The sequence below is a fragment of the Struthio camelus genome, chromosome 26, assembly GCF_040807025.1.
Source record: "Struthio camelus isolate bStrCam1 chromosome 26, bStrCam1.hap1, whole genome shotgun sequence".
In the NCBI taxonomy this organism is placed as follows: domain Eukaryota; kingdom Metazoa; phylum Chordata; class Aves; order Struthioniformes; family Struthionidae; genus Struthio; species Struthio camelus.
In genome coordinates, this window is record NC_090967.1 from 113,574 (window position 1) to 137,131 (window position 23,558).

At 62.3% G+C, this 23,558-nt stretch overlaps 1 protein-coding gene across 15 annotated transcripts in view; it reads right to left on the reverse strand.

Annotated features, from left to right (window-relative positions):
* UNC13A (unc-13 homolog A) overlaps window positions 1–23,301 on the reverse strand; it is a 43,088-nt gene extending 19,787 nt beyond the window's left edge. For 7 of the 15 annotated variants that reach the window (XM_068919730.1, XM_068919728.1, XM_068919725.1 and 4 more), the window contains exons 1-22: window positions 23,161–23,301; window positions 17,260–17,289; window positions 16,748–16,847; window positions 16,123–16,240; window positions 15,642–15,765; window positions 15,339–15,412; window positions 15,121–15,175; window positions 14,296–14,331; window positions 13,727–13,937; window positions 12,999–13,124; window positions 10,621–11,217; window positions 9,493–9,586; window positions 8,268–8,317; window positions 7,194–7,272; window positions 4,715–4,786; window positions 4,369–4,588; window positions 3,888–4,115; window positions 3,173–3,314; window positions 2,105–2,274; window positions 1,447–1,562; window positions 1,120–1,283; window positions 656–818 (exon numbers count right to left, since the gene is read on the reverse strand). In XM_068919730.1, the coding sequence (XP_068775831.1) occupies window positions 656–818; window positions 1,120–1,283; window positions 1,447–1,562; window positions 2,105–2,274; window positions 3,173–3,314; window positions 3,888–4,115; window positions 4,369–4,588; window positions 4,715–4,786; window positions 7,194–7,272; window positions 8,268–8,317; window positions 9,493–9,586; window positions 10,621–11,217; window positions 12,999–13,124; window positions 13,727–13,937; window positions 14,296–14,331; window positions 15,121–15,175; window positions 15,339–15,412; window positions 15,642–15,765; window positions 16,123–16,240; window positions 16,748–16,847; window positions 17,260–17,289; window positions 23,161–23,182 (2,991 nt within the window). In that variant the 5' untranslated portion in view covers window positions 23,183–23,301. The remainder of the gene's footprint in view (window positions 1–655; window positions 819–1,119; window positions 1,284–1,446; window positions 1,563–2,104; window positions 2,275–3,172; window positions 3,315–3,887; window positions 4,116–4,368; window positions 4,589–4,714; window positions 4,787–7,193; window positions 7,273–8,267; window positions 8,318–9,492; window positions 9,587–10,620; window positions 11,218–12,998; window positions 13,125–13,726; window positions 13,938–14,295; window positions 14,332–15,120; window positions 15,176–15,338; window positions 15,413–15,641; window positions 15,766–16,122; window positions 16,241–16,747; window positions 16,848–17,259; window positions 17,290–23,160) is intronic. The other 8 variants (XM_068919729.1, XM_068919735.1, XM_068919724.1 and 5 more) reach the window with 3 other exon arrangements.
* Between the last annotated feature and the right edge of the window lie 257 nt (window positions 23,302–23,558).

The window sequence follows — 23,558 nt, forward strand, 5'->3', positions numbered from 1 at the left end:
CGTGGTCCCCAAGGGTGAACCAGTCCCTGTCACAAACTTGCCTGGGTGTGAGGTGCCGCCAGGCGCCCCGTCCTTCACGCCTGCGAGCATTTCTGTCACAGAAAACCGGGCAACTCGATATGCGTGAAGCCAGGCGCCCGCAGCAGCCTTCAATGGAGCAGGGCCGGCATGCACCCACAGGTGCTGGTGCACCCTGGTGAGTTTGCTCCAGGCTCGGGTTGCACCCGCCGCACTCAGAGCCATGCAAAGCTCCCAGCGAGCTGCAGGGAAAGGGCTCCTCACTGCCTGCTTTCGCAGCAAGCAGCCAGATGCCGCAAAAATTTAATTTTCCTGCTGGAGCGGCAGCATCTGGGGGCTGCCAGCGACAGGAGGGGATTTGCAGTGCGCTGTCGTCCATTAGTCAAAGCCAGGTCTAATTGCAATCAAAGTTTCACCATAATAATTTGAGGAGCAAATTTAGACCTTCTCTCAGAAGAGGGTGGCTAATTTCCTTCCTGAAAAACAGGAGGTGGCTTTATCTTGGCACAGAGTGGCCAAAGCCCCGCTGACTGGCTGCAGTTTGGAGGGGAGGTGTTTTGCACGGCTCTTTTTGCCCCATGAACCCCCCCGCCCCCTCCCCAAGAGAAGAGAGAAGAAGGAAGGAGTGTTTACGCACCATCGGACTTACCCCGAAATTGGAAGCAGCAAAGCGGTCAGAGGCGGAGACGTTGGTAGAGGCGGTGGTGTGTGCATAGTAGGCGTTGATGTTGGCTAGCAGCGTGCTCATCACTGCCGGCACCCCCGGACACATGTATTTAGAGGAGAGACAGGCAAAATGCCTGGTGGGGGAAAAGGGACAGAGAGAGGCAAGCTGAGGGGAGCAGGGTGCTGGAGTCGCACAGCAAGATGCGCGGGAAATGTGTGTGCAGGTGTGGAGTGACGTAGGAGCGCAGCGTGCTCCGGGCATTGCCTGCAGCCACCTGGGTTCACCCGTGCTCAGCAAGGCACATCGGGGTGCCAAGGGATATTAGGTGCTGCAAAGGGTGGGCTGGGTGCTGCCGCCTAGCACACAACAGAGAAGGGGCCCCATGGGCATGCACAGGGAATGTCCCATGGGCATGCATGGGGCGAGGAACTCACGTCATGGCCTGGTAGATGGACTCCACACCGTATCGCATGGCAAACTCATCCACAATCTCCTGCGCCGTCTCGTCAAAGTACACCTTCCAGGCATCGTCGCCCTTGGCGTCGGGGATCTTCACCACTCCATTGTTTTGCAAATCCGTTACGAAGTGGAAAAGGTTCTGGGGCACGAGAGAGTCCCTTCAGGTCACTGGTGGTGGCACGGTGGGGACGGGCCCACCGCGGCCAGCGCTGCAGAGCAGGAGTTGCCACCGGAGACGGGGCTCCAGCTCGTGCACGGCCCAGGTCCCGCGCCAGCCCCAGCAGCCTGCACTGCCTGCCTACCTCATGCAGGCATGTGTACTGCACATGGTACGGGGCCACCTTCTCCTCGCCTTTGATCTCCACGCTGATGTGCAGCCGGATGGCTCCAGACACGGCCGACTTGTCCGTCCGCTTGTCTAGGAAGGGCAGAGAGAGGGGTGAGACATGAGGGTCCCCCCATCCCTTTGCACAGGGTGATGGAGGGCACCTTCAGCTTGCTCCCAGCCCATGAGATGGGGCAGACGTCTGCAGTTCCACTGTGGAGGGGCTCTCTGGGCCAGGGCCGTACAGCACCTACCACCACCAGGCCTAGATATGATGCTGCTGAGGTACGATTATAACAGGGGATTTGGACCAAAACTGGACTAAACTCTCAGCTTGCCAAACCATTCTGGGTGTGTGTGGCCTAGCTCTGTGCCTCAGTTTCCCCTTCTGTAGGTGCCCAGTGCTCCAGATCTCTGGGGGCAAAGTGTTTTGAGACTAACCCAGGGAAAATGCTTCATCACAGCAGGCTTTGGATATTAAATAATGTTTTTCATATCAGCCTCTACACTAATGTGATAAAAACGACCTCCACGTCACATGGCTGCAGGGGCCTGACCACCCGAACATCACGCCGGGAGCGCTGGGCCTGGGGTGCCCGGGGCTCCAAGCAGGCAGCGCTGTAACAGCCGGTTACCGAGGTTGTACCAGACGTCCATCTCCCCGCTTAGGGTCCGGACCTCAATGATAGTCTGGCCCAAAAAGTCGTCAGACTCCCTCTTAAAGCGCTGCTTGACGCGGGACTTGATGTCATCGTCCTCGTCCCAGACGCGGACCTTGATGCGATCGGAAGAGTTATGGCACTCGCTGGGGGAGAAGAGAAGGGAGAGCCCCCAGTGTGAGCAGGGAAACCTGTCCAGCCGCTCCCCAGGCCTCAGTTTCCCAAAATCAGAGCCAGTGACGGTCCCTCACTGCCCACAGCAAGCACCTGGAGTGCCATCGCCAGGCTGGAGCTGGGAAAGAGAGCAGCTGTCAGGGCACTGATCCTTCTTGGCTGGCTCCAAGGGGCCCCGCACCGTGCTGGGGCAGAAGCGACAGAGCCTCGTCTGGCCCCAACAGCTGGGAGCCAAACCCTCCCTGGCATGTCCCGAGAATGTGCATGGCTTAAGCTCCATAAAAACCAAGATAGCCGCATGCTAAAGTGAGACCTTGGCTCTATGCCAGCTCCCCCCACCACATGCGGACAATCCTCCCCCCCTGTCCCCAGGGACCCATCCCCTCTGTCACCTGCACCGATTTGGGGTCAAGAGGGGAATCTGGTGCCCTAGATCCTCACCAGACCCAAAACTGAGCAGAAAGGCAAAACCCAGCTGCTTTGCCTCTTCTTCATGGGAGGACCCAGCCCAAGTCTTGCTGTCCCCAACAGCCACCACGCTGCAGCCGCGGAGCCGTCAGCACCAGTGCTGCTTTTGAGCTGAGGACAGGGGACAGCACAAGGTGGGGAAACCCAGGAATGCTGGCAGGACCCCATTCCTGTCCCAGGGAGCCCAAGGAGCCTGGCACTGGGCTCCCAGTTACCCCAGCGGTCCCCTCCACCCTCAGGGAGTCCCTGGGGCAGGATCAGGCCCCCGACTCCCACCACCCTGCATGGGAGCAGGCACTTGGCGGGCAGAGGACAGGCCAAAAGCCAGCCCAGATGGCAAGCAGCCCGGTGTGACGGTAAGCAGCCAGGGAGGAGGGACAGAGGTACACGGGGCAGACTTACAAATGGAAATTCTCCTCCCAGACTGGATTGAGATTGCCGTAGATAGTTTTAGTTCTTTTTTTCGTCTTTCCAACCTGAACAGTAACATACGGGTCACTGGAGCCTGTCTTATCCTTGGCTTGCAGACCCTGGGCACAAACAACTACAGCATGCCACACACACCCGTCCACACAGAGGCACACACATGGCACCACGTGGCCACACAACACACAACAGAGAGAACAGACAGAGAGAGCAATCAATGCCGCGGCCAGAACAAGCAGATAACGTGTGCCCCCGCACGCTGGAGCCAGCTGACAGGCACCCAGGCGCCCCCGCCACCCCCAGAGCCCTTGGGCCAAAGCCGCTCTGCAGCATGGGAGGAGGCTTGAAGCAAGAAGCATCCTTGTGCAAGGGGAGAAAGCCAGATTCTCAGCCTCAGGGGACCGGGATGGATGAAAGTTCAGGTAGGCGCACACAGAGCCCTCCCTTCACCTGGGATTCGTTGCTACCCAGGGGCAGATGTCTCCACTACTGCCCCAAATCTGCTGGCTCATAGAGGGTACAGTTTTGGGGTGGAATGCTGGAACCGTGCCCGCAGGGACATGCTGGCAGGATGCCACATGCTCCATCGGCAAGGGAGGGAGCCGGGAACATGGGGGCAGGGACGTGGGGGTTCCCCATGGTGGTGGCACAGGCCAGGCTTGCAGACCGAGGAGGCGATGCCAGTGCCTACCTGTGATGCTGATCTTGGCCGACCATTTGGAGGTGCCATCCAGGACGCTCTGCTTCACTGCCTTCATCTGCTGCGTGTGGGTGGCCTTGGTGACGCCAAACACCTCCTGGATCAGCTCAAAGATCTCTGGCTTGTTGCGTTCCCGGATCTTCATGCGGTCTTTGAGCACCATGATGATGTTTTGGGTCCGGTCCTCCGCTCCGTGCTTGGAGCTCTTCTCCGCTGCCCCTGGGAGAAGAGAACAGTGATGGGTGACACTGAAGGGACAGATGCTGAGAGAGCTGAGCACTTCCAAGCTCAGCACTAGGGATGAACAAAATCAAACCTGGAGGGGTTTGTGCCCCAGTTAGGGCAGAGCTGCCCTGATCACCTCCTCCCCCCATGCACGAGGCAACAATTGGTCTCCTTAATCACTGCCAGCTCTCTCTGGACCAGCAGCGCACCAGGCAGGGAGGAGGCCGAGGGGAGGACAGCTCCTTACTCTGCAGGCAGTCAGCATTGAGCAGGTCCTGACACTTTTCATGACACTTCACCCCACACTCGGCGCAGCGCATGCCCTGCCGGGCGATGCCCCAGAGCAGCCCTTCACACTCATAGCAGTAGGTGGGCGTCGTGGCTGTCCACACCTCAAAGTTGTGGGGCGTTGTGCAGGAGATGGGGTACACTAAGGCTTGCAGGGTCTTCTTGTAAACATGGTTTTTCTACAGGGGGAAGAAGGGAGAGGAGGAAAAGCTCACACACCAGCAGACCTTGCACACCCACCTGGCCCAGCTCAGCTCTCCTGCTGTGAGCGCCCTGAGCCCCAGCCTGTTGGAGGCAGCACTTACTAGTTCCTCGTTGTTTAAGGTGCTCGATGCCAGCGCAGATGTGATTCCCGCTTTCCTGGACTGCACCAAGGACTGTCGGAAAGAAAAACAAATCTCAAGTTATACAGAGCAAGGGAGTCTCCTCCCATCCCCTTCGGGCTCCCAGGGAGCAGTCGGGGGCAAAAGCCCCAGCATGGGAGGGCAGCAACATCCAGTTCTCACGGAGGTCCCCGGGGCACAGCCCACCCTGTCCCGGCCATGGGCGGTGCATCGCAGGGATGACGGTGGGGACAGCACAGCCCTGAGAGACGCCGAGGGCTGCAAAGCGCTGCTCCGCTCAGCCCGCTGGGCAGCGGGACTGGAACCACTGGCATTCCCAGTTCAACCCAACTGGGCAGAGCCTCTTCCCACATGTCTGAAACCCCGGGGGAGACCCGCAGGGCGCTGGGGGCAGGCAGGCGCCAAGGACGGCACTTACCATTGCCTGTGGGCAGCCAGGGCCAGCAAAGGAGGGGAATAAAAAGTGTTAATGTTTCACACCAGCACGAGTCCTTGCTCCCTCCCCCTTGCAGCAAGTGGGAAACGAGGTGGCACCAAACCCACCTCCATCACTGGGCTGGTCACCGTTAGCAGGGGATATTTTGACAGGGCCCTTTGCCCCCCAAACCCACAGAGCTGGCTGCAGCCTGCAAAAATCTCAGTGAATCTTTCCACCAGCCAGAGCGAGGAAAGGCAATGGCCCGGACTGAGCCCCGCAGCTAAGTCCAGTCAGAAACACCCCATCTTCTCCGGAGATCTGACCTTGACACCCCAACACCCCGACAGACACCCCGACACTGACACAACACAGCGCAGAAGCATCAGCGGCTGCCGGAGCGGGCTGGAGGTGGAGAGCACCAAGGCGAGGTGGGGACAGCAGGACCGGAGAGGGGGAGGTGGGCTGGGGACAGGACGGGAGCACCTGGAGAGGGCTTGAATTGGGGTGGCAAGAGGTAAAGAGAGGGAAGAGGAGGCAAAGGGCAACTAATTCTGGGTGCAATGGGCATCTGGTTTCCAATATTGCTGGCTCTTGCCAACGGGGGTGCAGTGACAGCGGAGAGTCTGCTGCTGAGCCTGGCTTGGTGGAGCCTGGTCATCACAGCCCAGCACCCCGGGACGGATGGGACCCCTGTGCCCTGGTGAGGGGATGGGCTGCAGCCGAGCACAGCTTGGCGTGACAGCAGTGGGGCCAGGAGCACTGAGTTTGCGCCGGTGAGAAAAGCCAGCCCATCAATTCAAGCAGCACCTGGAGCAGAGCCATGGCTCCTCCAGCGCGCAGTTTTGTCTGCCTGGCACTGGCCTGGTCTGAGCCGTGGGGGTGGGAAGGGGCTGGGGACATGTCTGAGCTCTCAGGTAGCAAAAATCGGAAACCAGACGCTGCTACAGGAGGCCTCGGACTGATGCTCCGTGTCAGGATGGGACCCTGGCAGCTGCGTTAAAGAGAAGCACCCTCTGGGGAGGGGACGCCCAGCCCAGCCGTTCTCACAGCACCCCGCTCTTGCCCCGGCTCCAGTCCCGGCTCAGGGTCAGGGCTGCCCTGGCTGGTCTCCCACCGCGTTCAGGGTGTCCTGTGCAGTGGGACTAACCTGCATGGCCAGGATGCGGGAGAAAAGCCTCTTTAAAAGTCTCCCCCATCCCAGGCCACTACACTTGGGGGCTCAGCCCCCAGCCCCAGGGGCCACCCAGCACAGGCCAATACCCAAGCCAGTGCAAGGGGAAAGCCCAGCACCCCCAAAGCCTCCTAGACCTTCCAGGGCTCCAGCACAGCCCCAGTGGGGCTCGTCCTCCTGATTCCTGAGGACTATGCGGCAGGGCAGTGTCACCCCACATTGCCCAGCGGGCACCCAAGCGAGGCAGTAGGGCTGCACCGGCACTGTCCAGGCAGAGCCCTCCGAGGCGGTGCTGGGGCCTGGGGCTGGGCTCAGCAACGCTGAGCAGCCCCATCCTGCAAGCATGGAGCTACCTCAGCTGGGGCACCCCAAAAGCAGCCACGGGCCAGCCAGCGTGACAACTCACAGGGACATCTGCCTCCCCCCCCCCCAAACGGCGGGCCTGGGAGGAGGCTCGGCAGGGCACCCAAGGGTGCTCTCTCTTTAACCACTTGCACCACGCTCACCAGATCTCTGACTAGAGGGAGAGATTTGCGTCCAAGCTTAATGTCGGGCATGCTGTCAATGCAGCGCAGAAACCTTACTGCCGCCCCCCTGCAGCCAGGGACGGCCAAGCCAGGCCCGAGAAAAGAGAACAGAAAACATAAGCCATGTTAGAGCCAGCTGGGGAACAGGACACAGGGCGCCCGAGCTGCACTAAAGGAGGGCCAGGAAAGGTCGGGAGAGGCCCCGTCCCACGCAGCCGTCTCTGATTCACGCCGGCTGGGGCCGGGCGGGCGGTAGAGTCCAGCAGGTCAGAGTGGGAGCAAAGCCAGCAGCTGGCGGGTACAAGGTGCTAGGAGGAACCTCACCAAATCGCTAACTAGGGGGATGGGTTTTCTCTTGCGTATGTCCGGCATGCTGTCTATAATGATCAGCCCACCGCCAGGCCTGCAAGAGAGACGGAGAGTCAGTTGGATGGGGGAAACTGAGACAGGAAGGGACTCCCCCCCCCCCCCGGCCTTGTCCCAGCTCACCCCAGCCTCGGGCAGCTGTGGGAATCGGGGTCCAGCAGCAGCCACAGGGACCCGAAGGACCCCCGTCCCCATTGCACGCTGGCTGAGGCAGGGAGAGGGTGCCCAGGGCCTCTCAGCAAAGCCCCAGTGGCTCATCAGCCTCCAGACCGTGGGGGGCAGAAAACTGCCATCCTCCCCATGTTTAACTTCAATGGCGTGATAGTAAAAATGCAGCAAAAATAGCCCCTTTGTCTTATTTTGCCTTGGCTTTCCAGCACAGAGCAAAATAGCCAGGGTTTTCCTGTGAAACACCGGGGCCATGCTTCAAGCTCTCCTGGCTGCTTGGAAAATCGAGGCAGAGTGGCTTGGGTTGAGGTACTGCTTCACAGCCTCCAGCCCTGGCAGTATGGGATCGTCCGCGAGAAAATCAGGTTTCCTCTGCAGAAACCCAGGGCCCAGTGCAATTTGGTGGGATTTTCAGTCCACTCCGAATTGCTCAAGGAAACTTATCATGTTTTGCCTGGGAAACCCATGCGAGTCAGTCCTTGGAGCTGCTTGCCCCGGCTCGGTCCCATCCCAACTCACTCACCTCCTCGTCTCTCCCCCACGGCAGAGGCTCTCGTGGCCAGGCTCTTCCCGTGTGGACATGGAGCGGCAGCCAGGGGCAATTCCTGCCTGCTCCACTGGCTCCTTCCGAAAGCACCAACGTGCCTGCCTGGGCATCCAGCTGCCAGCGTCCAGCCCAAACTAGACCCCCACCACCACCGCGGTTTGGGGATACTTAGTCCCTGGCATGGCCATCCCGCGAGCCCACAGGTTCCCCCAACTCCCCGCATGGAGGGCAGGGTTAATAATCCCATTGTCCCTAATGGAGAGGGGAGAACAGCCCAGAGACCCAAGGGTGTGGAGAGCAGCGAGTCCCTTACTCACCCGCCTTTGAACCACAGTGACTTAGCTTCTCCATCGCCTTCTCCGCGGGCCTGCAAGACACACATTGCTGGTTAGGGGCTGTAGAGCCAGCGGTGCTGAACCCCACGTGAGTGAAGGCTGTGGGAGGCAGCCTGGCCCCAGGGACTCTGCTCTATTTAAGAATGAATGCCAAACCAGCGCCTGCAGGTGCTGGGGAAGTGTGTAATGGGATTACACAGCCAGTGGACAAAGCATGTTCCTAAAATGGCTGGGATCTTTCCAGCACAGAACTTGCCCTGGGAATAAAATATCTTCGAGAGTTTGGAGACGTGCTGGAAAAACGGCAGCCGGGTTTCTCCGGGAGCTACTCAGGTCGGTGAAGTGGCATGAATAGTTGCACTGTGCAAAACAGCAGGCAGGTGAGGGATGAGAAAAGCATCATTCAAAAGGCTCTGTGGGTCTGTGCAGACCCAGAGCCCCTGGGAATGGAGAGAAGCATGGGAAAAAGCCACAACATGTGGGGAACGTGGTGTGTGCACGGACCCCTGGGCATGGTGGGCACCGTCTCTCAGCTCCCTTGCCCAAGGAGGGGGTTATTTTGGGAGAGAAGAGAGGAAAAAAGCCAATTTTTCCTCTCTTGTGAGGCAAGGTGATGCCCCTGTGCACACACACATGCACGCATGTAGGAAAGGCACACACGGTGCAGGGCGGTTTCCCACCGGCATGCTTACCTGCAGGCAGGCTACACCCCTTCCCTGCAGGAAGGGGAGACGCGGACACAAGGGCCATGGTGGTGGAGAACTGAAAAGAGAAACGGCAGGGAGGGGAATCGAAGCCCCAGGGGGGTGCATCCAGAGCCAAAACAAAAAGAAAAGATGGAGGATGAAGTCTAAAAACAGAACAAAAAATGGTCAACTCAATAAATGGGAACAGGGATGAGGGAGTCACACCAGCACACTGCAACCGCATGCAGCACACACCCGGGGGGTAGAAGCTCCTCCTCACTCCCGGCCCCTCACGTGGGTCCATCAGGGCACAATCAGCCTCTGCAGTGCCAGCTGGGGGCACCTCACAGCTCCCCGCTGCCCCAAGGGACATCAGATTTACATGGGATCAGGGACTGGCCATGTCTGCAAGATGCCCAAGCTCTCTGGGCACAGAATGGTGCAGGTTTTAGGCTCACCCAGTGCCCCTAGTCCGTCCCAAGCCCTCTCGGTGTCCCCAGTCAGCCATGGGGCAGACTCACCTCCTGCAGCTGCATGCAAACCTTGTTGAAGGCCCTCAGCCAATTGGCCTTGGCTCGCACTTTGGGGTCCTGGACCTCCGCCTCCTCCTGCTCCCTGCAACCACACACAGCCCGGTCACTGGGGGGCACCACCGGGAGACATATCCAGGCCGGGAAATGAGATGGCCCAGGGATGGCCCTCCAGACAGGATATTGGGGGTTTTTTTCCTCCTTTTTGGAAAAAAGTGAGACATGGAGGAAACAAGAGAGAGCCTTCACATGTCCTGGTCTCCTGGAGAGCCTGGTGAGACGTGAGACAGGAGATCGGTATCCAGGGTCTGGCTGCGAAGAGGCCACGGAGAGCTTGGGAGACCAGATTCTCCCCTCTCTATTGCCATTTAAGCAGAAATGTCCAAACCAGCCCTGAGGGGCCTTGAATATATTAATCTGTGGTCCTCAGCATTCATCTGTGGTCCTCAGCCCCCGCCACGGGACCACCTAGCAGCATGCCTGGAGAACAGGCATCCTCACCAGACACAAAGCGAGGCCACCTTTGCGAGGACTGTAGCCAGTCTTTGGGCCCCATCCTAAATATGTGGGGTTTTTTTGGAAAAAAGCTCATTGTGTGTTCTTTTAAATCAGAGGTTCCCACTCCAGTCTATAATTTAAACCAAATAAAAGCCCAAAAAAGCCCATCATGCTTCCTCTCTGTGCAGAGAAATTGTGCTCACCGAACCATGGAAAAATGGACATGTTCAATAATTAAAGGCAAAGACTGACATTTGAATAATTCACATGCTGTACTGGGGACACAGCCACCAAATAATTCATCCGTACAGTGCAGGAGTCTGTGGACAGGCTTCTACCAGTGGCTCGGGGAGAAAATCAGTTCCTATGAAGGAAATTTCCTGCTTTGATCACGTGTTGGTACCCAGACAGTGGCTCCAAGCTGGAGCTGCACTCCAAATCGCAGGCTCGGGATGGTACCCGGCATGCGAGACACAGCAGAAGGTGTCCGATAACGCCCCGTGGCACCAGTGGCATGAGCTCCAGCCCTGGTGACATCCCCATCTTCATCCACCCCCAGTGTCCTTGGTGCCACCCGCCACAGTGCCATCAGGACCTGCTCTCCCTCCTGGTCCCTCCTACCTCTCGGCTGCTTTCAGGGGCTCGGGCTCCTGTGCTGTCTCCGCTACAGGGACTTCATCCACTCCCTGCGGGGCCTGGAGGGATTCCAGAGTTTCTTGGGGGGCCAACGCTTCTTTCTCCTCCTTCCTCTCCTCCTTCCTCTCCTGCTGCTGCGGCTTGGGCTGCGGGACCAGTTGTGGTTGTTGCGGTTGTTGCTGCTGCTGTGGGAGCTGCTGCTGCTGTTGCTGCCCAGGTGGTTTCTGCGGCAGCGGGTAGGTGTCGTGCTCCTGGGCTTGGGGTTCATAGGCCCCCTGGCCCTGCAGGTCCTCCTCCTCCTCTTCCTCCTTGGCATAGCCTTCCTCGTTCTCGCTGTAGTCCTCATTGAACTCTTCCTCCTCCTCCTCCTCCTCCTCCAGGTAGAGATCATCATCCTCTTCCTCCTCCCAGTGGGGCGAGTCCTTGCGGTAGCTGACGGAGCTGTGGCAGGAGTGGTAGGAATCGCCGTCCCGCTCGTCCAGCTCTGAGTCCCGCAGGCTCTCGTTCTCGAAGTCCTCGCTCAGCTGTGAGCTGCCCTGGCTCAGCTCCGCCGATGAGGCATACCGGCTGCTCCCCGTGGGGCTGTGGGGCCAAAGGGGACAGGGACAGGGCTTACCCGGGGCCCAGCGCCTCTGCCCCAGCGCCCTGGGGCCCTCAGCATCGCGGCAGGAGGAGAGGGGCTGGGAAGCAGCGTCAGGGGGCAAAGAGGTACTGGTGGGTGCTGGGATCCCAATTAGTCCTGGGAGCACGGCAGAGGGAATCGAAGGTGCAGACCCCGGAGACCTTCTGGGCAGGGACTGGCCCCCCAGGCTGCAGCAATCTCAGGCGTCTGACCTGTCTGTCGGTGCCCCCCGCTGACACCCAGGACGGGTGTCTGCCCCCTCGGCTCACCTGCTGCCAGGTGTAGGGGCAGAGTGTGGCCAGATCTGTACCCCCAGCTGGACCCATCCTGCCTGGTGCTTCTGCCATACCACCTGTCCTGCCCCTCCTGTCACCCGTCCCACAAATCTGTCACCCAACCCGATCCCTGACATCTCAGCACACCCCGTACCCCCTCTCCACCTCCACGTGCCCCTTCACTCCCCTCTTCTCCCTTCCACGCCATCACTCCCCATAACTACATCTCTCCTACCCCTCTCTTCTCCTCCTGCCACACACTAGCCTCTCTTCTACTTCTCCAATTTCCCTACTAGCCCCTTTCCCACCGTCCGCACTCCCAGGCCTCTCTTTCTCTCTGTGTATCCCTCCTTATCCTGCTCCCTCCTCCTGCCTGTGCCCATGTCTCAGCAGCTGCCCCCAGCTCCCCTGCCCGCCTCCTTGCTGGCATCCCCCTCTTGCAGCTGGCTGCAGCTGCGGGACCCTGGAGCCGGGCAGGGCAGGGCAGCTCCTCACCCCTGCAGGGATGGGGTGTGCATCTCCGAGTGGCACAGCGACCGCGGGGCTCCGAGGGGAGAGGCTTACATAAGCACACATGCAGACAGTACAGGGACATGCCTAGGAAGAGGCCGACACCACATCTCCAGCACTGGCAGCCGGGGCTCAGGGGTGGGTGAGGGAGGATGGGATGGCACCGGGCAGAGCTCGGGGCCGGCAAGGCCGTGCTGGGCGCAGGGAACCAGTGGGAGGGCTTGGGACACGCCGTGGGGAAGGACGGTGCTGGAGGCTATCCAAACTCAGCAAGGACGGGTGCAGGTAGGACCCAGCAGGATGGGGGGGGTAACTCAGGAAGGGGGTACCTGGAGCATCAGGGGCCTAGAGAGGGCACAGAATTGCAGGAGACACAGCTCATGCTGGAAACCTCTCACCTCCCCAGCCTGGTCCTGGCCTCAGCTCAGACCAGGGGCCCTTGGCAAGCCAAGGGGGTCTCAATCACCACTCAGGACTCTTGCCCTGTCAGGCTAGGGAGCTCCCTGCTGAGGCACTTCAGAGCCCTGGGAGGTGACCAGAAATGGAAGGCAGCATTTGCCTACACTGGCAGAGTCCCCAAGGCACCTTGCAGCCCCAGCTGCAGGAGGGGAGGCTGGTGCAGGCCGGCCTCGCATAACCGCCCCATCCAGGATGGAGAATCAGCTGCTGCTTTGCAATCCAGTCATGGGCTCGGATGGTCCGAGCTGGCTAGCAGGGAATGGGGCTGGGACACGGAGGAAGTTTCCCCGCAACCTTGGGACCGGTGCAAAGGGCAAAAAAGCCTCAAGGGGGGATGAGACCACCCGTCACCCTGCAGCGAGGCAGTGCCAGGAGGGGAGAGGGAGCGGCGGAGCGAGGCTGCCCTTGCCAAGACTGGTGTTGGCCTCACCAAGGCTGCGAGAACCGAGCACAGCACTCTGCGACGGCACAAGGCACACGACGAGGTAGAGACCCACCTATCAGATAGGTCTAGGGACCGCCTGCTCTCAAGGGAGTGCTGGCGGCTGGTCCGCCTGCTCGATTCGGAAGCGGACTCAGCGTCGCTGCGCCCGTTTGTGGCAGAGTCTACGCTACCGTAGCGTCTGCCGGGGAGGAGAGGAATATGGTCAGCAAGGTCCCGGAGTTCGCGCCGCGCACCCGCCGCGGCTCGGCGCTGTCTCTCCTCCGCACCTGCGGGGCAAAGGAGCCCAGCAGGGCACTGGGGCTGCCGGGAGGGAGGCTCCCTCCTGGGGAAGGGCTACAGCGGCCGGGGAGAAGCCGGGCTGCGCTGCAAGCATGGGGACAAAGCACCGTGCAGGTGTCCCTGCCTGCAGCTCTGCCTACAGCCCCAACCGTGCCACCTCCCGGCAAGGACAGCTGGTGTTCAGGGTCCCCCAGGCAGGGACTCAGGGAGGGGGGGACTCAAAAGAGCATGAAAACTCATCTGCATTTTCAACCAAAAAATCCCAGAGGCAGGGCAGCAGACATGGCATTAGGGACATGCCGTGTGCCAGGGCGCCGGTGCCGTCTCCCTCCTGCCCTTCTTCCTCACCTCTCCGTCCTTCCCTTCTCCACTCATCACCCTGGGACTGTCATCCCCTCATGTCACCCCTGGGACCCCGTTGACCTCTCCCCTCCCCAGTGGGTGCCTGCCAGGCAGGGTGTAAAGCACAGGACCGGGGTGAGGGCTGGGTGTGCGTGCTACCTGATGGGACGCTGGTCCGAATAGTCCATCTCGTAGCTCTGCATGGAGTCTGTGTAGGAGTCGCGGGAGCTCTGCTGCTGGTGCCTCATGGGATACTGGTGCACTGAGGCATTGGGCTGCGAGGTGGTGTAGTAAGGGGGAGGGATGCTATTGCTGGTCTCGCTGCGGTAATCGCTGTCCCGGTCATCCACAGTGCTGTCGGGGTCGTCATCTGCAAAGAGCCAGGTGGCAGCGGTGAGATGGATGCGGGACAGACCTGCTCCCCAGCTGTGACAACCTCGCTGCTGCCACTGCTGTGTCCCCACCTCTGTGGGACGATGCTGGCCAGGATGGCTCGGAGACGGTTGCTGGGGGGCAGAGGGGAAGGTGCCAGCCCATGGGGACAAAGCCCTGCCCAGGAAAGGGACACATGGTGCCGTGGACCAGCACAGAGCCACAGGAGGCAAGGTCAGAGGCAAGACTTGAACTTTTGCCACCCATGGCCCCATCTTAGGCCATGGCGTGGCAAAAAAAGGGAGTCATGCCAGGGATTGCCAGGCTTGGAGGAGAGAAGACAACAGGATACTTACTCTGCTGTTCTCCCCAGCCAAAATAATTCCAGTTGCCTAAAAAGAAAAGGGGCAGAGACAATAAAGACGGATGCAACTCTGGGACAGCAGCGAAAGCCAGTTGGGAGAAACCAGGGTCTCCTGGGCACAGCTGGACAGGAGCCAAGTGCCCAGACCAAGGATCCACTCCCACCCCCTGCCCCGGGGTCTGCGGGGCCCTGGGGCTCGGCTGGATGCCCTGCGAACCAAAGCATGTGGCGGAGGTGTGGGGTGCGAGGGAGGAGGATGGGGAGCCCCCAGAGGAGGGGAAGCAGGAGGGAGAAGGGGAGAGGGCAGGGATGCTCGGGGAGGCTGGAAGAGGGGCAGAGGGGACTGACAGGGCAGGGATGAGCCTCGCAGAGCCCCAGCCCACATGGCTGCAAAGGAGAGCAGGTGGCTTCCAGTGCTTTGCCAGGGTGCTGGAGACACCCTCCCTCCGGCCCCAAATTGTGCCCCATGTGTGAGCAGAGAGACAGCCCTTGGCTCCCTTCACCCTTCGGCGGATAGACGGTGGCCTGGGCTGGGGACAGTGCCTGGGGCTGGGCCCAGCCCTCGGTGACTGCAGAAAGAGAAACTGAGGCACCCAGCCCCCTCTTCCGCCCATGGCTCAGCGGCCCAGGAACCACAGCAGCAGGCAGAGAGCAAAGAAACCCTGCTGGACACAGGAGAGAGCCGGAGGGAGGAAGGAGGGTGGTGGATGGGTCCCCCTGTTCCCATACATCCCAGCTGCATGGAGCTGGATGCCAGGATGCTGGGGAAGGGGAAGAAGATGGGGCAGAGGCAGCAGGGACCGACTAGAGTACTTACAGCACTGGGATCCATGAACGGGGAGAGGTTTTTCCTGCTCCTCCTGGAAGGCATACTGGGGAGAGACGGGGCTGGATCAGGGCCCAATCCGCCTCGCAGTCCTGCACAGCCCCTTGCCACCCCTGAGGCTCGTGGGCAGGGCAATGCCACCCCTCGCCCTGGCCTGACTCTGCAGCGTTGCTGCTGGGGACGCGACGCCAGGTCCGGGGGGGACTCACATCATCCTGGTCCCGCATCGCGTTGAGCTGCTCCAGCTTCTTGGCCCAATACCTGGCCTCCTCCTCAGGGATATCTGAAAGGGAAAAGGCCCCCCAACTGTAGGGCAGATTCCCCCAACACATCCCTCCCAGCTCAGGGCCACAGGCTCAGACCTGTCACCTGAGCACTGGCTGGGTGCCCTGGCCCAGCCCTGGCTCTGACCCACGGGGAGCCCCACTGCAGCACCCCGAGGTTGGGGAGAGGAAAGAAAAGGTGCAGCCCCAGTCCCCGGCGGCAGTGGGGGTCCAGGCACCGGTACCTACCCAGTGGGAGCTCAAAGCGGGTGTCAAGGAGGATGCGGTGGAAGGTGGGGTCCTTGGTGCCTGAAATCTCATTGTCTGTCATGATGACCTGGGAGTCGAGCGTGAGCCATTCCCCGGGACCCTCCTGCAGGAGTGCAAGCAGGGGCTCAGGATTGCTGCCAGGGGGCCTTCCCACCCTGTCCACGCTGAGGCCAGCCAGCATCGCCAGCCCAGAGAGGGGCGGCCAAGAGGAACCCAGGCATCTGGCCAGGCCGGGCTTGCCACCAGCACACGAGTCCCTCTGGCTGGGGTGCAGCTAGCCACAGCCTGTGCCCGAAGGGGGCTGCCCTGGCCCCTCCTTTCCTCCACTCCCCCCCCAGCCCTGGGGATGGGGTCTTTGCCTCTATGGCCACCCCAAAGCACAGGGCTCCTCCATCTCTGAAAGGCAGCCAGGGCTGGTGGTCCCAGGAGGGGACAGCCTGGGGACCACCCTGCTTCCTACCTCATTGGACTGCCGGATGGTCCGGAGGGGGATCCACACTGTCCCCACCATGGTGTCCCAAATGAGCCCCTTGTTCCACACCTCCACCGTCAGGCCCAGGTCCAGTCGGTTGATCTCGCTGCCAGGAAAGGTGGAAAGGTGCGTGGTCACCCCCTGGCCCAGTGCACCTCCAGGGAACCCCCTCCTGCCCCATTCTCCCCCAGTCCTCAGCCCACACTCAGCCTCCTGTGGGCTCCGGGATCTCCCGCTTGTCTCGGGATGGGTGCTTTCGGGTCCCATTGACGCCCCGTGTCGGTGAATGCAGGAGCCCAAGATGACCTAACACCTGTCACATCACCCGGACTGCTCCCGTCCCTCTTAGCGGATTCCCCCACAGGCCTGCTGCCCTTGCTCAGAGGAAAAGGGGAGCACAGAGAGCAAAGGGGGTCCTGGAGCAGACACACTCCCATGTCCCTCGCAGGGCAAGCAATTCTCCCTCCCAAAAGCAGGGGAGCAAAGGCAGGCTGGGCAGGGAGCTGAGCCCTTCAGGCCTGTGTTAGCTGGCAAGCACCCAGAGATGGGGCACCCTGGGATCCCTGATGGGTGAAGAAGGGTTGGGGGGGGCTCATGGCCCCAGCACACTCACAACATGAAGTCCTGCTCCCAGGACGGCAGGTTGCCCCGCACCGCGATGGTCGTGCTCTTGACATTTTGCACCTTCAGTGTCACGTAGGTGTTAAATTTCTCTGTGGGAGCAAGCCGAGGGTGACGCCAGCCCCTATCACCCCCAGCCCGCTCCTCCTGCCCCAGCTCGCTGCAGCCCCCGAGTCCCTGCTCCTGCCCTCACTCCAGACCAGCACCGTGGCTCTACCCCTCCCTGCCCTGCGCCGGGAGCTCAGCACCCCAGCCCTTGGGTGGGCAGGATGGGCCCCTGCCAGTGCCAGGGGCTGTCGCGGCTTGGCTGTGAGCTCCCCTCGGCATGTCCACGGCCCCCCCCGACACCTGTCCCCCCCATACATGCCAAGTCAGGCCCCCGGAGCTGGGACCAAGCCTGGCGCCCCTTTGCCACCCCCAGCCCCTGCTCTGGCCCTGCCACGTCCAGCCGGCCCCTGCGACGAGCCCCGCTGCCCCCAGCTCCCCCTGCACAGGGCCGCTCACCTTGGGGCCCGTCGAACTTGGCCTTTTTAACTGCAGAGAGACAGAGAGAAGAGATTTAGCCCCAGAGACCAGTGCAGGGGTGGCCGAGGACCCCCAGTGAGGGCTACCCCTGGCGAGGGAGCCCAGAGGAGAGGGAGGACCCCAGGCCTGGCCACCCCGGCCACACGCCGACCCGGGCTCGCTGTGCGGGAGTGACCGGGGGAAGGCCAGGGCATCCTTCCCACGGGCACAGGGACGGGGAGCAGGTCTGGGGTGGGCAGAGCAAGAGGTGGGCACCTGGGCAGGGCAGCTGACCCCCGATGAAAAAGCTGCCGTTCTGGGACAACTTGAAACATCTTCTTGCTACTCTAAATGAACAGCCTTATTCTACCTGTGGGGTGGGGGGGGGGGGGCATTTGACCCTCTTCCCCTCTCCATCTTTTGAATTCTGTCCCATTTTGGGCAGACAGATGGCGTTTCTCTACAAATCTCAGGATCAGATAAAGGATGGGTGTTTGGGGAACTGCCCTCCTGGGTTTTAGCCATCCCAAGGCTTTTCCCCAGCCCAGGCCAGGCCGGCTCTGCCCTGCTCCTGGCAGCACCAGGGTTAAGCCCTGCCAGTCCAATGCTCCTGCTCCTGGAAACCACTGACCCAGATTTGAGCCACTGCAGCTCGCGAAGGAAACCCAGGCACCGTAACTCTGCCCCTGCAGCGGGGGTACCCCCTGCGCCCCAGCCCCATCCCCCTGCAGAGCCACGGGGACAGGCTAGGGCCCTGTTCCTGCCCCAGACCCCAGCACTCCAGGGGATGTGCCGGGAGCTGTCAAATCCAGGCCAGATCCTGCTCCGATTCAGCACCACAAGGACAGGCTCCAAGTTGGCTCCAATACAGGATTTCTCTCTTTTAGGCAGCCAGTGGCAGACCCCCCACCCCACACCACGCTTAGCCCCGGTGACACCAGTGACACCAGTGCAGGGGTTACTGGGAACCACGGCTGTGTAACCGTGGGTGGTCGAGGGGGGCAGAGGGATTTGGTACCTGGGTTGTACCAGCAACGGGGAGGCGAAGAGGCACCGTGAGGCCTGGCGGAGCCGGGTGGAGCTGGGTACCGAATGCTGCCGATGCTGGCGTCTTGCGGGTACCAGCGACGGCCCCGGGCTCAGAGGAGGGGACCAGGCAGGGAGGGAATGACACAGCACCCAGAGACCGCTTAAATGACGCGGGTGCTAGCGGGTGAACCAACGTGACGGGGAAGGGATGAAAATAGCCCTAGGCGATATCAAAGGTAATTTGATTTCAAAGACGTGCCACTCTGCAGCCGCTTATCGCCAGCCGCCAGCGCCACAAGGGCAGCGGGGCCGTCGCAGGTGCCACGTGCCCAGCGGCGCTCACAGGGGGCGTGCTGCCCTGGGGAAACTGAGGCTTGAGGGCGATTGCTGCCTTGGCACAAAATTGCATGTGCAATTCCTTACCAGGACCAAACCTTCAGCTGGGCAGCAGGTGCTGTGCCACCCTTGGAGCCGTGCCAGGGGACAGGGACGGCGTGCAGCTGCATGGACCTGTGCTGCCCCTGCACGAGCCTCCCCCTCCCGCAGACGAGACAGCACCCTGGACGGGTGGGCACGGGCAGCTGTTTCCACCCAGCAAGAGCAAAGAGGGGTTCGTGCGTCACTTAGCTTTCATTGAAGTGCCAGTCGCATTTTTGTTTAAGGAAAGTGCCTCGGTGAGGCTGGAGGGGGTCTCTATCTAACTGTCCAGCCGGCTTTCTTCCTCACTATTTCTTTCTCACTTTTTTTCCAGCGCCGTCAATTCAAAGAGTTCAAAACCCTATGAGTCAGGTCCAGACAAAGACAGAAATAGGATTAAGCATCACACCTCTCTGAAAATAATTGGGGGACCTTCAGCTCTGCCGGCTGCTTTGTGCCGCTAAGAGGGTCAGGCGTTTCACAGCTCTTTGCAGCGACTTTGCCTGAAGGAAGGTCGCCACGGAGCCACGTCCCAGGGGATCACAGGACTCCCAGAGCCGCCTCTTTGCTTGCAGCCCATGGGCTCTGGGCTCCAGCTGACACCCATTGAGGCCAGGCTGTCAATGTGTCCTGCATGAAGGCCTGCGTTTGGCTACCCCTTGCCTGGGGCATCCCGAAGACGGCCAGCGTGAGTCCCGGCCTCCTCCTTGCCCTGGGAGCCAGATGCATCCTCCAGGGCCAGCTGTCCTGCGCCTGCCACTGCCTCCAAAACAGGGGAGCAAAGGAAGGAAAAGCTCCAAAAATACTCAAGCTGACAGGAACAAACAATTATCCAGGGAACACGTGGCTCTCCTGGCTGTCATCTGTCACTGGGGAGACATCCTGCTGACACCATCTGTGGCTGCTGTCCCTGCGCTGACTGCACAGCCGCCTCAGCTCTCCGCTCACCAATGGGTCCCCACGGCTGGCCGCCCAAGCAGCAGGCTGCGGGGAATCCACTTTCGGGGTAGAAACCTTGGGAAAGGCCAAATTCAACCCAAGTCTCCAAGCAAGGGGCTGGTGACAGCCCAACCCCTCGTGGGGGCAGGGTACCCCCAAAATAAGGTGGAAGAGCTGAAGCACTTCCCAAACCAGTGGGAATTAGCCCTATCCTGGGCAGAGGAGCTGTTTGCCAGTGGGGCAAACTGAGGCAGACGGGCAGGAACTGGCTTGGAGTCCAAGAGTGCCTTCACAGGGGGGAGCAGGGTCTTCACCAGAGCTGCTGGGCGGCAGGGATCGGACTAAGAGCAACCACATAACCACCAGGCTGTGGCGGGCCTGGCTGGCTGTCCATCCATCCATCTGCCTGTCTGTCTGTCCATCCACCCATCCCTTTGTCTAGCTGCTTATCTGTCTGCCCACCTGTCCATCTGGGAAGCACTGGGGGCTGTCCCGGGAGCTCACGGCCTCCTGCCCACATCCCTGTGCCAATCCCTATGTCCCCTCCAAGGATGAGGAAGAGGAAGGACCTGAGAGGCTGCAGCTCCGGGCTTGGGGATGCCCCAGGGCCGGATGGATGTGACTTTTCCTCCCTGAGGTCCCCAGGAGGTAAGAAATAGGGTGATTAAAAAAAAAAAAAAAAAAAAGCTGCTGCCAACCAGCCACGGCGGTGCCTGGGGGTGGCGGAGAAAGCCGGTGCTGCCCCCACAGCAGCCCACAGCCTATTTCAAACCCAGAACGAGCTATTTATTCCCACCCTCCCCCGGGCCCTTGGCAGGTCCCCGTGCTATTCCCAGCCCTACCCGGAGCTGCTCTGAGGGGCGGCTCTGCCGAGGGTGTCACCACCGTGTGACATCCGCGGTGCCAGAGCGGGAGCTGCTGTCTCAGGATTAAAGGCAGGCTCCCCCACCCCCGTGGCAACCCTGCAAAGCACGTGTCCCCCCCTGCAAAGTCTGGAGGGGTCAGGGAGCAAGGACAGAGGCTGCCCTGCGGTGCTCCCCCCTGGCCCTACAGAGCCCTCCAACCACCCTGCCCTGGGGTGGGGGGGGTCTCCAGGGCTGTAACCTCCCTTCCTTCCCCACACACATGGGGAAACTGAGGCCCAGGGCAGGCTGCCACCTGCCACAGGTGCTACAGGCCAAGGTACCCCAAATCCGGTGACAAGGGACAGCATCCAGCTGGGAGGGGCACATGGATCAAGCCCTTCCCCAGGCTCCCCAGCCCCCTCGCAGGCAGGTTTTGGCACCTCTCCTGCTCGCAGCTCCCGCCGCCACCCCCCCACCCCCCCCCACTGCCAGCCGGGTATTTATAGCTCCTTTCCGGGCGCCTCCATGGAGCTGTCGGGGGCTGGTGCCACAGAGCTGTGATGGGAGCGAGGGGGCCGCAACAGCACCCGAGGGATGGGGACACGGCGGGGGGGCACTCACCCCCAGACACAGCTCCCCCAATCCCACTGAGAGAGCAGGGGGAGACCTCCCCCTCTTCCTGCTGATTTGCACTGGTTGGGAAGCTGGGGGGGGGAGGGTCCCTGGCAGCCCCTGAGCCCCAACACATGCCCTGCACCTGGGGTCCCGTGGGTGCTGAGCAAGGCACACTGGCACTGCCAAAGGACCCAGGTGCCCGACTGCTTTGGCCACAAGGTACTGGGTGGCCAGCGAGGACCAGCTCCGTGCCCAGCGCCATCGGAGCTGGGATCCCCCCAGGAGCCAGCACTCAGCCGCGGCCTAGATGGTGGCACTGTGACACCCGAAGCGCTCAACGCCGCTGGTTTTCCTCCCTGGGCGCCACGTAGGAGAAAATACAGGAGGTGCCCAAGGCACAGGTTTGGCATGAAGGCAGCCTTGCTGGCCCTGGCTTGCGCCCAGGCCTTTGCCCCCATCCTGTGCCCTCTTTCGCGGAGTGTCTTGATCCCTCGGCCCCCGACCGAGCACTGAAGTAGCCGCTTCAACTGTGCGGAAAGAGGCATCATCCTGCCCCAGCCCAGCTCCAGCCCCCAACCACCCTCCTCCCCGGTGCAAATCAGTAGCAACTTCGCAGATGCCAGTGAAGCAACACTGCTGTAACCAAGGCTGAAAACGGAGACTGCAGGATTCATGCGAGCGCCAAGTTGGGCAGGTCTCAATGGGGTGTCAGGATCCCACACCTGCCCATTGCTCCCAGTTCCTCCTGCTATGGTGGCAACCAGCAGCCTCACGAGACCTGTGGTGGGCACAGCAGGAGCCACTCCCAGGAGTGGAGATGCCACCATCATGCCACCCTGCTCCTGCCCCCTCCAAGGTAAAACCCCAGCAGCCCATGGCCCCCCAGCATCGGCAAGGGCATCGCCCGCCCCCAAACCTGCACAGACAGAGGATCGCTCCCCTGCCATGCCTGAGCGTGGCAGCTCCTGTCGGGGGGTCTCAGCCAGGGTTGGGGGACACATCTAGCCCCCCCGAGCAGGCAGTAGGGACAGTGGCAGGGCTGGGGGCCTCCAGGCTGTCTGAGGAGGTGGGGGAGACGGTGGGGGGGAGTTGGGGATTTGGAGGACTGCAACAGAGGTGGTGAGATTTGGGAGGGTATGAGGTGCGGAGTGCATTTTGGGTGGGGGCTGCTTGGGGTTTTTTGGGGAGGGTGCATGGCAGGGGTTGGGAAGGGGCTGTTTGGGGTGTCTCCGCCCCAGAGGACGGGGAGGGGGCGGGTCTCAGCCGCAAAGCCTGGAAGCGCCCCCTCCTCCCCAGCGATGCCGGCCGCGGAAGCGGGGAGGCGCGGCCCCGCCGCGGGGCGCAGCCCAGCGCCGCCGCTTGACCCCGCCGGAAACCGGGCCCCTCTCCCGGGGCAGGAGGGCGGCGGGGGGGAGCGGGAGGGAGCAGGCCCGGCCCCCCCGCGCGCGCCCCCGCCAGTTCATTCATAAATCCTGGCGCCTCCGCGAGCGCCCCCTCCCCCGCCCCCCCGCGCTGCGCCCAGCCGCTGGCCCCGCCCGGGCCGAACCACGCCATGCGGTGGGGGGCAGCACCCAGCCGGCGGCGCGGGCGGCCGCCCCCTGCCGCTGCCGGAGAGCCGGGGGGGGGGGCTTGTCCCTCGCCCCACGGCTCTCACAGCGCCGCGGGCCACGCCTGGCGTGGGGGGCGACGCGGCAGAGGCTGCGGCGGGGGGGGGGTTCCCCGCCGCTCCCCTCCCCCCCCGTCGCGGGGTGGCCGCGCCCGCGCTGCCGAGGCCCCTGGGCGGCGGGGGGGCCCGGCGCGGGCGCGATTTTGTGAATGGAGGCGCGGGGCGCGCGCGCGCGCACGCACACACACCGCCGCGCGTCCCGGGAGCCGCCGCCCCGCCCCGCCGCCGCCGCCGCCGCCGCCGCCGCCAGTCGGGGCGCCCCGCCGCGGGCTCCGGGGCACCGAGGCGCCCGAGCTGGCCCCCCGCCCCCGGGCTTTCCCGTGCGCGGCGGAGCGGAGCGGGGCCGCGGCGGTGGCGGCGGCGGTGGCGGCCGCGGGGCCCCCCCCTTACCTCCGACGCAGAGCAGAGACATGGTCCCGGTGGCGGTGCGGGGCGCTGCCCGGGGACCGGCGCGCTGCCCGGGGACCGGCGCGCGCTCGCGCCCGCCGCCGCCGCCGCCGCCCCGGCGCTAGCAGCCGGCCATCTTGCTTCAGCACCGGGGACAGCTCCTGACGTCAGCGCCGCCGCCGCCTCCGCGGGGGCGGCGGCTTAAAGGAGCCGCGGGGCGCCGCCCCCCTCCTCCCCCCCCCGCGGGCAGCGGCCGCGGGCGGCGCCGCGGCGGGGCTGGGGATCGCCCTGCCCGGCTCGCCCCGGCGTGCGGCTCTGTCCTCTGCCACCTCCCTGCTCTCCGTCCCCCGATGTCAGACCCCAAAGAGACGCTCACGTATGGGCTGATCCCGGGGCTCGAG